Here is a 12194-nt window from a genome sequence, read left to right as displayed (position 1 = left end):
CGTTCAGATTTGGACGGGTCTTCAAATACGTTCAGTGAGAGAAATATAAGATTTTAATTTGCAGTTCATCCTGTGCTCTAGGGTTGGCAGTTAAAAAAGCTATTTGCCCAGCACGTCCTTGACACGCTGGATAAAATAGGACATTTTCGGTGGTATTTGGCGGCACGCGCCCATTACCACAGATCCCCACCTGTTGGTGGCTGTAAGGTGGTAAAGCCGTTTTGTACAGTTTCTGTGTAATAGATTTTCGGACACTGCAACTCAGCGTGCTACCAAGGTGTATCGTCCGCAAAGGACGCACGTGGATGAGCCTGGAAGTCGTTTATCGTGGTGCCAGTAGTTCTTTGTCGTCGAGGGTTGCGTACGTGCGCGTCTAATGTTGATGCCGTCATGGCAGAGAGCGAGACGAATAGTTATGTAGGCTGATATTGTATTATCTGTTTTTGGGGTCCCTGACGGTGCTCTTCATACTCTTTGTTTTCTGCAAATAGACATGCTCTTCTGGCCACTCAAAGGACTGTTCCGGTTGGGAATCTGAACTGGCACCGTTCTTTTTTTTTTCTGGATTCGAGAGATTCATTTCAGCGTGATCATTAATTTGGAATGGCAAGAGAGTTGACCTATATAGTCACTCGCTCGTGCGAAACTAGTCTGTAACGGTTTCTTCCACTTCAGTTTAACACTTTCTCATCACGCTACAGTCGCCTTGCTTGCCGAACAGCTGACGAGACCCACGTCTCATGGATGTCTTAGTTCCGTTTGCTAGCGGGATATAGAACACCTGCGTGCTGCAGTCGACAGCCGATTATGCGCGAAAGAAAAAGCTTGCGTACCGTTCATGCGTACCGTTCATTTGTTAAGGACTGTAGAAACAAGCCTAAATATCCATTCTAACATCTCAAGCAGCGGTATCAAACTCACCTCGCCACAACGGCCGCATTGACAAATTTATGTCGCCTACAGGCCGGTAGTCGGAAATGAAATAGGGGAAGCGGACCCCTCGTAACGTCAATGACCCCTTGGAAAGTGTGAAGGTATGCGATTACCACCCAAAAATTTGTACACAAAGTATGTTTAGCCGCTCATTTATAAAGTAAGACACGATGAACGACTGCCCGGCGCCTAACCGTGAACACCGATAAACAGATACGGATGAAAAAGAAACCAAGACGTTCCGAAACGTTGCTTCCAGAACAACTGATACAATCCTTATGGACAGCGGGACGCGCAAGAAGGCTTCTCATGAAGCATTAGGCCTGTGGGTGGCGTTTGATCTGAAGTGTTGCATGGCTTTTTACGTATGCCCGATATGTGTCTGTTGCTGCTACTGGAGACAGCCGTAGGGAGAAAATGCAGATGCATAGCTGGCGTTGGGGTTCTTCCCTTCGGTTGTCTCGCTGCTCTGTCCGACCGGATCTGGTGCCTCTGCCCTGCCCGCCAGGCCAACAAGATGTTCCTGTACCCGACGCAAGCGCAAGCATTGGCGCGGGCTCCCGACGTCGTCCGGCGTTTCCTGGGCTCTGTGGATATGGTTGTTCTGGGCGCAGGCACCTACCACGACGCGCTGCTGACCAAGCTGGCGGCAGTGTTCGGGAAGGACCGGCTTGCGCAGGGTAACCATGCTGCAGCGATACGCCAAACGACGAGAGAGCGACAACGGCACGTCACCAGCCGAATTCGGCCTTTATTTCAGAGCGTGCAATGTCTTGAGCTGAATATTCCTGAAATAATTCCACCGAAACGAGAGAAACCCAGAGAAATGCAAGAAAAGGCCATGAAAGAAATTCAAAGGGAAGAAATATAATCCAAATAAGAACGAGCGTATTCGAAGCAATTCGTCCAAATACGAACGAATCCAAAAGATTTCTTCCATCCGAACTCTCATGAAAACAGCTGCCACAGTTTTTGTTGCTGCTGCTGTCGTTCAAAGGCACATAGAGCGAATAGGACTGCCAGGCAGCCTTATTAGACGAAGCGTGGCACGCTGGCACGAAGCGAGAACAGCGGTGGCAAGTACGTAAGCACAAAAAAACGCCTCCTCCGTGTGCAAAGCTTTGTCTGCTCTAGCGGAGGAGCAACTCGAGCTACTACAGTGATGACGCATTCAGTAATGAATGCCTTGTGTGCGACCAACTTTGGTCCCGTCTGTAAATGCTTGGCCGTCTAAGGCGTGTTCGAGTGTAAGTTAAGCTTTAACTCTCGATAACGATGCAGAGTGGCCCCTTTCTACTGCTGAAGTGTGGCGCCTATATACTGACATAGTAGGACTTAGGCTGCGATAGCCCAGAGGTTATGTCGTTCTGCTTCTGAACCTGCTGAGGCCAAATGCGAAACCACCTGTGTAATCAGATTTCTGTGCCTGTCGAAGGAACCCAAGGGGACAAATTTATCCGCAATGCGACGCTACGCAGCGTATGGTTCACGTACAGCTTAGGGGCGGCAAACCTGACATGCTACACCATTCCAAATCGGTGCCCGACGGTGCAGCACAGCACAGCTAGTGGGCTGTTCTTCCTTGTGTGACATCGGTACGCACTTTCTTTCTTTCCTTCTTTCTTCCTTTTTCTTTCTTTCTTTCTCACTCTTTCTTTCTTTCTTTCTCTCTTTCTTTCTTTCTTTCTTTCTTACTTTCTTTCTTTTCCTTTCTTTCTCTTTCTTTCTCTTCCTTTCTTTTTCTTCCTTTCTTTATTTTTTCTTTCTTCCTTCCTTCCTTTCTATTTCTTTCTTTTTCTTTTCTTTCTTTTCTTTCTTTCTTTCTTTCTTTCTTTCCTTCATTACAAATAAAACACGAAATCAAATCAACTGGCAAATGATGCACAAAGTTGTGAAGCAGTGGTTGTGAAGGGAACAGCAGTTCACAATTTGTAGCGAGGTGCTGGAAGTGGTAAGGGAATGCGTGTACTTAGGACAGGCAGTGGCTGCTGATGCGGATAATGAAAGGGAAATAACTAGAAGAATAAGAATGGGGTGAAGCGCATATGGCAGGTTCTCTCAGATCATGAATGGCAGTTTGCCAATATACCTCAAGGGAAAAGTATACAACAGCTGTATCTTACCGGTACTCACCTGTGGGGCAGAAACGTGGAGGCTAACGAAGAGGGTTCAGCTTAAGTTAAGGACAACGCAGCGAGCTATAGAAGGAAAAATGATAGGTGTAACGTTAAGAGACCGGAAGCGGGCAGAGTGGGTGAGGGAACAAACGCGGGTTAATGACATCCTAGTTGAAATCAAGAGGAAGAAATGGGTTTGGGCAGGGCATGTAATGCGAAGGCAAGATAACCGGTGGTCCTTATGGGTAACGGAGTGGATTCCAAGAGAAGGCAAACGTAGCAGGGGGCGGCAGAAAGTTAGGTAGGCGGAGGAGATTAAGAAATTTGTAGGAATACAGTGGCCGCAACTGGCGAAGGACAGGGTTAATAGAGAGACATGGGAGAGGCCTTTGCCCTGCAGTGGGCGTAGACAGGCTGATGACGATGATGATATATAACTAGATATGTTTAATAAACTGAAAATACAAATATAGATATTACAAATTTAAGTACAAGACAAAAACAAATTCAATTTTAAATGTGCACGAAAGTTGACGTAGAACCTCTAACACTCTCTACAGATTGTAATGCACAAAATTTTACTGCAGTCACACTATTGTTGCGCAGTGAGTTGTGTTAATGCGAGATAAACATTAATTGGTACGGAAATAAATCTTAAACGACTGTCATCGGGTTAAGCTATACGGCACTGCAAAGAATTAGCACTGGTTGCATTGTACAACTCCTAGTATTCGAGAAATTGGCACAGCGCCATATATTTTCTTCCCCTCTTCACTTCGCCAGTTTTACAGTCAGAATGACTGCTGACAGGTCATCTTGTCAATCGAATTGCAAAGGGGAAAAAAAAAGAAACGGCTGCGCATTATACTGGATGAAGCTTGAAAAGTCCCCGCGTAGCCACTATCGTCCGAAAAGCAGTCGCGATTGAAGGCTTTGGATTACAATTAAAGGCTTTTTTGGTGGGGCCTATGCTAAGTAACAGTTGCCTCGTCTGCAGTCTTAAGCGCTCTATAAGCTCTAAACGCTTATTCTCTATACGCTCTGTAAGCGGTTATTATGACAAACATAGTCTTGCATTTATCTTCGCGCCAAGCACACTGCGTTTGCAGAAACAGTAGAAACCGGAAGTGCAGTTATGTTTAGATGCAAGAGAAATCGGCCGATGGGCACGCATGAAAAAGAGAAAAAAGTTACAGTGGAGTAACGCTACCGCGACAGATATCCGACGGGATATACTCGTACAGCTAATTACCCCTTTTCTATGTCACTATGCGTGCTGACAGTTATGAAAATTCCTTTGAGGGCGTTAAATACAAAATGCACATTGCCTAAATATCCTGTGCACTGGAGAGGACGAGAATGATAGGTTACAAGTTTCGAATGGATTTCTGTTATACGTGGACACTTCTTGCTTCATTACTTGCTTTACTTTTTTGAGCAGTGTACGGCCTGACTGAGACATGCTGCTGCCTCACGGAAACGACGCCAGACACGCGAGACTTAAAATCCGTGGGGCTGCCGTTAGCCACCGTGCAAATTAAGGTGTGTATACCGCCTGAAGAAAGCACGCTAACACCCGGGAAGAGTAGAGCATGGCTGTTAGTTGCGCTGCATGCTGCGAACTTATTCCTTTCGATAGGTTGTAGACCAGGTGACCAAGGAGAAGCTGGGTCCTGATCGACTAGGAGAAATCTGCGTTAAGGCTCCCTTTTCCTTTGTGGCCTATTTCGACCAGCCTGAAGCTACAGCGCAAGCGTACGACGGCGAGGGCTTCCTTCAAACAGGTGAGCTGCTCTGCTGACCGCTGTGTTTGTCAGGGTCTCAGTGAAAGAGTCCTCCGGACAGGCTCCGTTGCGCCTTTCTTTTTTAAATGTTGTTACGACGACGAGGAGGAGTTTGGACTTTGAGAGCAAATTAACTTCACTGTAAATCTCGACGTTTAAAATTGAAATACGTGAATGAAGCGAGACAGACGCGCGATGCATGCGCAGTCACGAAAAGAAGACCTGATATGATTTCTTGTCTTGAAAAAAGCTGTAGAACTACCGCATTGGGAACAAGGAGCGAACCTCCTTTGATCTCGAATTGTTACTCCCATTGAGCTGCTGTTCGGCATCCTGCCGTCAGAGGACAGAAAAAAAGAGCTGCAACTCATGGATGACTTAAAGAAGGGTGTGATGCTTTTGACAACACGGGCCTCGAAGTGGAAACTGCTGCAGCCAGCTCTTGTGCCACAAGTTCACCTGTTCTGTATCTAGAATAGAAATTAGTTAGTCACAGCCACGATGCTAGAAGATAAGGAAGAAGCGGCCGCAGCGTTCTTGGTGCAGCAAAGCGCCAGAACTTTATTTCCTGTTTTGTTTTTGTTTTGTTTTTTTAATTCCTTACTCTGACCCGTTCTGTGTGACCGCAAGAGTCTTCGCTGCGCGCGTCAGGACAGCCTGCACATGCATGCTGTTCAAATGTTGTTTTTTTTTTTAGGATCCACATGGTGTCTTTTACTCACTCTTTTTTTTTTCTTTTTGAGCACGAAGACAGCGGCTTGCGCCCTGCAGGATGCAGGCTTACACAACCGCAGAGTTTCTCAATATTACCTATAGAGGGAAAGTCGCACCAGCGTCTATGCGGGTTTCTTAAGGAGCACTTCATTGTACTTCATCCACTGCAGGCATGCTGGGAAAATAAGGCTTCGTATTTGGCTTGGCTAGTGTTGGGCCGAAAACGTGGATACCGCCTCGTAGCTGAGCCGCGATGCTCTTCTCTGTGCTCAGAACAGATTATATTGATACAGCTTAGAAGTGGACGAAGAAGAAGTGCTCCGCCATCTCGCTTGTGACGAGGAAGAAGAAGTGCTTCGCCTTCTTGCTGGTGACCGCTCGTCAGACTGGAACAGTTCTTGTGTATCCAGCGGTGTGCCGTGTAATATTTGTGACAAATCTGGTGGAGGTGCTGGGTCCGCTTCCAGACCCGCGTAGGCTACCGACCAATACGGATCTCACCCCAGTTCACCAGCGCCGCGGCCGCCGCCTCCATGGAGCGTCCCCTGAATTTGGACTCCTTCCGGCTGCAACCAGGGCGACGCACCCTCGTTCTTCGGAGGCACCAGCTGCCATGGCAACTGAGACCACACTCCCGGCGCACATCATCTGTCATCAGCCACGAACACCCCCGTCGTTTCATGGCGACGTGTTCGAGGACGCCGAGGATTGGCTCGAGATCTTCGAACGTGTTGCCCGTTACAACGGCTGGAGTGACAACCGTAAGCTCCACAATGTCTATTTTGCACTTGAAGAGTCGGCTCGGACATGGTTCGAAAACCATGAAGCTTCGTTTACGTCCTGGAAGCTTTCTGCCGCAATCTTAAAGCCACTTTTCCGAATGCAGACCGTCGAGAGCGAGCAGAAGCTGCGTTACACTCGCGCAACCAGCGCCACAACGAGAGTGTACGCATGTACTACGAGGATATGACCCGCCTTTTTAAGCGCGCGGATCCCAACATGACGGATGACAAGAAGCTTCGCCACCTCATGCGGGGTGTCAAGCAAGAGCTCTTCGCAGGACTCGTGCGCAGCCCACCAAGCACTGTGGCAGAGTTTCTCACCGAGGCGGCAACTATGGAGAAGACGCTGGAACAGCGAGCCCGCCAGTACAATCGCGACGTCAACACCTTCGGGCCTGATCACATCTCCATGCCTTCCGGTATCGACGCGGCCTTTCTACGCGAGCTGGTCCGATCTGTCGTCAGTGGGGAACTGCAGGCCTTCCATACGCCGTCCGAGACGCCATCTTTTACGCCACTGAGCGAAGTCGTCCGGGACGAGGTGCGCCTGGCAGCCGAACAGCACTTCTTCTTCCTCGTCACAAGCGAGATGGCGGAGCACTTCTTCTTCGTCCACTTCTAAGCTGTATCAATATAAATACTGCGTTTTTCACTCCATCAAATTAAGCTCAAGCGAGTTCTGTGTAAGGCTGTATGAAAACTTTCACAGCATTTTTTCCAGGTTTGCCCGAAATGAGTCGCGTTGTTTCGGCTGAATCTTCTTTCATGCCAGCCGAGCAAAATACAAAACCTCATCTTCCAGGCATTCCTGCGCCTCTCCATGGTGGATACACTATTGAAGCGCCACTTCTCCCTCTAGGTAGTTAATAATCAAAAACTCTATGGCCACAACAGAAACAGGCTGCTGTCCACTCTCGGATGGTGCGAGCTGAAACACTTTTTCACACCGCCTCGGCGGAAGGTCCGTGCGATGCCATCAAACACGCTCAAATTCACGCACGTACGTAGGCGCACCACACACATGCGTTCACATGTACAGTCTTTGTCAAAAGTAACCAGGCTGCGTGGTTTTGCTTCTCAGTCGTATATTTAAACTATTATGCCAGCCCTCAAGCTCCAAACCTTTGTATAGTAAGGAGAACCCCTGTCATCACCTTCAAATAACTTTTCGACCTTAGGGAAAGCCGTAAAGGCTCTATTATACAAATGAGAAGCAAACCATGCTTCCTGGTTACTTTTGACAAAGACTGTACATACAGGTACCATCGATATCGAAATTAATATTTAGTTCGGACATTAAAGAACAAATCTTACTCGTCGCAATGTTACTCGCCTTGCATCGTCAGTGTTCCAAATGTTTCGAAGGCGACGGTATGCCCCGTCCTTCCCCATCCGAAGTTTAGGTCTCCCAGAGGTGTTAGAGAGCGCCACTGCTCGGCTTGGAAGCGCACCCCTTGGTCCGTATATTTTCGACGAAGGCTGTGTGTACGCCGCGACACAGGGGACCTGGGCTACTACGCGGCCGACGGCAGCCTGTACGTGGTGGGCCGCCTGAAGGAGACGTTCAAGTGCATGGACCAGCAGGTGGCGCCCGCCGAACTGGAGGAGCTGCTGCTGCGCCACGAGGCCGTCCAGGAGGCGGTCGTCGTCGGCGTTCCCCACCGCGAGTTCGGCGAGGCGGCCCGCGCGTACCTGCTGCTCGCACAAGGCCGGCAGGACAGAGCGATCATCGAGGCGCAGCTCAGGCAGCTGCTGGCAGGTGGGAACCGTCTCTTCGCAACTGCATTAGAATGAGATCTACGGCTATTTTGCGCAACCATACTTCTCCCGTTGCACCCATTGCAAATAGGAAGCGCAATTTTTGCGTTCGCTTCAAAACTGCGTTGTTAGTAAATTTACTACGCAACTGAAAGAAGTGGAACGTGGTTGGTTAGAATATTACCCATTGCGAATACACAGCGGTGACAAGTTTTTTGGAGGGAGCGTTCACCTCCCGGCGTTAACCAGGAGGTGAATGAACTACGGCGTATACGTACTAAACCGCAAACCCACGCTTGAAACCTCAGAGAAAGTCGGTTATACTGCTATCACCGTTATACTTGGTGTAGTCGCATTGTCGCCATTCTAAGCGATTCACAAACTATCTTGGTTCTTACTCTTATTATTTATATTATTATTTTATTAACGAGACTGCGTCTATTTGTTGCTCCCGCTGCCGAACGAGGGCCAGACGCCTTATCAAGCTGCTGAGAGCGGCAGCTTTTTGCTGCCGCTCCATCCTCGCACTTTGCGCGAAGAAAGATAAATGTTGATCTGATTGGATTTGATTCTTGAGACAATCAATGCAGCTTCGCAAAGCAGCTCTCAGAATCCTCCCGGCCGCGTGCACATGCGCGAGGCGCTGTAAACAGCGTGCCTGGCAAGGATCCCGAACGCCGGAGCGCCCGATAAGGAGACGGGTCATAAACACGCGGCTAGACGAAACGACATTATTAATGGACGCCCGTCTCAATGGATGCATTGATCGGCAGGGGCCAACTCCGCACTTCACGGCGCAGATTTGTGTGTGTTCCTCGGCATTCTCCCTTCCTCGCATATGCAGCGTCGTCGTAAAACGCTCGCGCCGCCTCCAAACACCCGACCGTGTATGCCCTGCGCCACGTGTGTAGTCTACCGCTATTTGCGCGCAACAGTATGCTGCTTTGTCGACGCTCCACAGCTCGGGCAGGAAGCCGCAGTTAATGCGCCAAGCTGTATACCACTCTACGACTGCGCAGTTGCTCAGTGCCCGCCACGAGCACGTGCTTGCTGACGCGGTTCGTCTGCACACCTCAGCTCGGTTTTGAGCCGGAGTAAATCAAATCAATTTATTCCGGTCATATAGAGTCGCGAACAAAGGCGCTCCACATCCGCGCAAATATTGCCCGGAGACCCCGGGCAGATGCGACGATCGTTTTTATACATTTTATATCTGCCGCCGGAAACCGTAATCATATCGCGCCTCGTTCGCCGCTGTTATCGCATGCGATCGACCTGTCGAGAAATGAAATGAAATGAAAAGAACCTTTGTATTACTCACCTCTTCGGTCAGCGTTGCGGCGCCCAGCCTCGACCGTTTTAGCAGCTTTATCCGCGGCCGCTTACGAAATGTTGTTAGCGCGCACAGCTCAGGAAACGCAGCTCGATCGGCTGGACGCACGTGACCTAGTAACGGTGTCTGGCGTCGGCATGTGGCCAGGTTTTGAAAATATACTGTATATATTACCACTTAGCTGTCCGCCTCGCCGTGTATGAATGGTGCGGCTTCAAAATAATGCCGGCAGAAGGGCAGCACCGTGTGCGCCGCATGTATACACAGCCGCCCAAATCTTTAGCTGGAGAGCGTGACGGCGGCGTTTTTTGTGCTCCTGCAGCTTATGACGGGGCAAACTTGCGAAAATATCAAATCTAAGCACAGGCTCACAAAGCCCGTGCTTAATATTGAGCTTTCCGCAAGTTTGCTTCGTCGTAAAGCTCAGGAGCGCAGAAAAAGGGGCTGTCGCGCACGCCAGCTAAAGATTTGGCCGGCTGTACTTTTCCCTCTGAAGCGTCCCTCCCTGTTCCGTGCTCATCATCCTATTTGTTTGTTTGTTTGTTTGTTTATTTTTATGGCATATAGGCAACTAAGGTCATCATGCAGCAAGCTCAGGGTATAAGGAAATTGTCCTGTGCAGAGTTTTATAGGAACATTAAAATCACCATCGGTGTAGAGAGTCTATAACATTGGTATGTGTTACCTAGTGATGACAGCGGAAAGAAATTTAATAAATGGCTAATGATAAAAGCTTTAAAGAAGGTCAGGTAGCCTCAGCGGCCATCCTTGCCTGGGCAAGGACCTTGAGCCTCCCAACCAACCAAATAAAAACTTCAGTCCCCTTCTCAGGAATGGGAAGGTGGCTGAAATGCCTCTAAAAATAAAGTGAGGAAGTGGGTGAAAATTTAGAGTTTGTCGAGGAAACCTGCTTCTCTTAAAAAGCCAAGCACACAAGCTGTGTTAACAATTGCATCCTCCCCCAACAATAGCATCGGGTGCAAAGGAATGTAGGGATTATAAAACTGTGTAAAATACTTTCTCCTTAGTTTTTCGACTTTCGTGCATGAGAGTTAATTGTGATTTACTGTTAATTCTCCTCTGTACTTTTCACAAAGAGGTTTTTCTTGTTTTGACAACAGAAAGTTACGAGTAAGGTGTGTATGTCCTATACGAAGCCGGCAGAGAATTACTTCCTTGAAACGTTCCTGGTGTGTGCAAGACTTCCATTCATCTAAAACTGGCTTTATCAAATGTACTTCGTTACTTACTTCATTGTTCCAAGCTAACTGCCATTTCTTCCTTAATTTACGGTGTACTAAATGTATGCGATCATTAAAGGGTATGTTTACTTTGTTTATTTGCTTGCAACGGGCTTTAGCCGCACATAAGTCTGCTCTGTCGTTGCCTTGAACATCTTATATTTGGTATCATCAATCAGCGAGTCAATGGAGTGATCCAAATTTATTTGCTCGCAGGTTACGTGCCGCCATTTTGTTCATGAGAACAAAGTTAATTTATGGACGAGGGTTTATTATTTCAATATACGCGATACTCACAAGCTGCTCATTTTGCGTGTGCGATTTTTATCAAAACATATCCAGCGTAACTCTACAAATAATAAGAAACTCAGAGCATAGACTTAAGTGAGGCAGGAAAATTGTGCAGGAGAAATAATGGTTGCTTCTCGGGTATAGGAACACAAAGGCGAGTGCTTTGCATTGTCAGAGCTTTGTGTCGTCAGACTCGTCGTCATTGCCGGAAATGGGCCGTGGCTGGCTTGCGATTGCGTATAGAAGCAAATGGCTATATGATAACTTGTCCGGCGGATGTCTGCAGATCTCTTTTGGCTGGTTGGATGATTGTTTGCCCACAGCCGCTAATTAAAGTTGACCTTTGGCCGTGAAGCGGGAAAGGTGTCATAGTGGGTGTTCAGCGGTCTCTTTGAGCCAGCTATTACGTGGGCGACAATCAACCTATCTAACAACCCAAAGGATGTAGCTAGTTCTTGGTGCAAGGCGAGTGGAATTAGCACAGAACCGCGGAAGGCAAGTGTAGGACATACGTGCTCATTGCTGTCGTGGACGTCTCTATATACTCCCGCGCCTTCTTTTTCGTGCCTTTGCCGTTTTTCACGCCACTGAGCTTCACCGCATGCATGACTACCGTGGCGTGCGTATATGCGTCGAATACAAAAACAGCTGTTTACTAGTAAACTGCTGCTTTTCTATTCGATACATATATAGTTACTTCTAAAGCAGCGAAAAAAAACGCTCAGAAACTGAAATTTTTGTTGCTCCAGCAAAAAGCCTTCGTGTCGATTTTATTACTGTCTCGTGCAAATACGCACACCCTCTCCTCTGCGTCGTGTGACAAAAACAAAATCACAAATGGGAAAGAAAAGGGCTGGCAGAAAGAATTAAGAAAGAATGATGTAGAAAGGACTAGAGGAGTAAGGCAGGATCCATATGTACCAAATAGTGAAGCCTACAATGGACACGGTACAAAACACTCTTCCGACAATAATTACGCACGCCATTCATCTGATCGCTTTGTCCATCGCAGGGCAACTGGCATACCACAAGCAACTCCACGGCGGCGTCGAGTTCCTCGAAAGCATCCCGCGGACAGCGACGGGCAAGAACCTTCGCAGGCTCCTCAGGGACAACTACGTCCAGAGCCAAACGCCTGAAGGAACAACGTGACTCCCTGTTCGGCCGCACGACGCTCCGTAGTGACGCGTTCCTGGAAACGCTCTGCGGTTCCCGATCGTTGACGTTGCAACACGTATTCG

The 12194-nt window shown here is 48.3% G+C and overlaps 1 protein-coding gene across 1 annotated transcript in view; it reads left to right on the top strand.

Moving 5' to 3' along the window:
* LOC149352560 (uncharacterized) overlaps positions 1–12194 on the top strand; it is a 29274-nt gene extending 17080 nt beyond the window's left edge. Inside the window, exons 6-10 of the mRNA XM_089577199.1 lie at positions 1442–1613; positions 4492–4592; positions 4690–4834; positions 7832–8089; positions 11966–12194. Coding sequence (XP_089433325.1) covers positions 1442–1613; positions 4492–4592; positions 4690–4834; positions 7832–8089; positions 11966–12105 — 816 coding nt within the window. The 3' untranslated portion in view covers positions 12106–12194. The remainder of the gene's footprint in view (positions 1–1441; positions 1614–4491; positions 4593–4689; positions 4835–7831; positions 8090–11965) is intronic.

Source organism: Amblyomma mixtum, chromosome 3 (genome assembly GCF_055824585.1).
Source record: "Amblyomma mixtum isolate Tamu chromosome 3, ASM5582458v1, whole genome shotgun sequence".
NCBI classification, from domain to species: domain Eukaryota; kingdom Metazoa; phylum Arthropoda; class Arachnida; order Ixodida; family Ixodidae; genus Amblyomma; species Amblyomma mixtum.
This window is presented reverse-complemented; position numbering and strand designations above follow the sequence as displayed.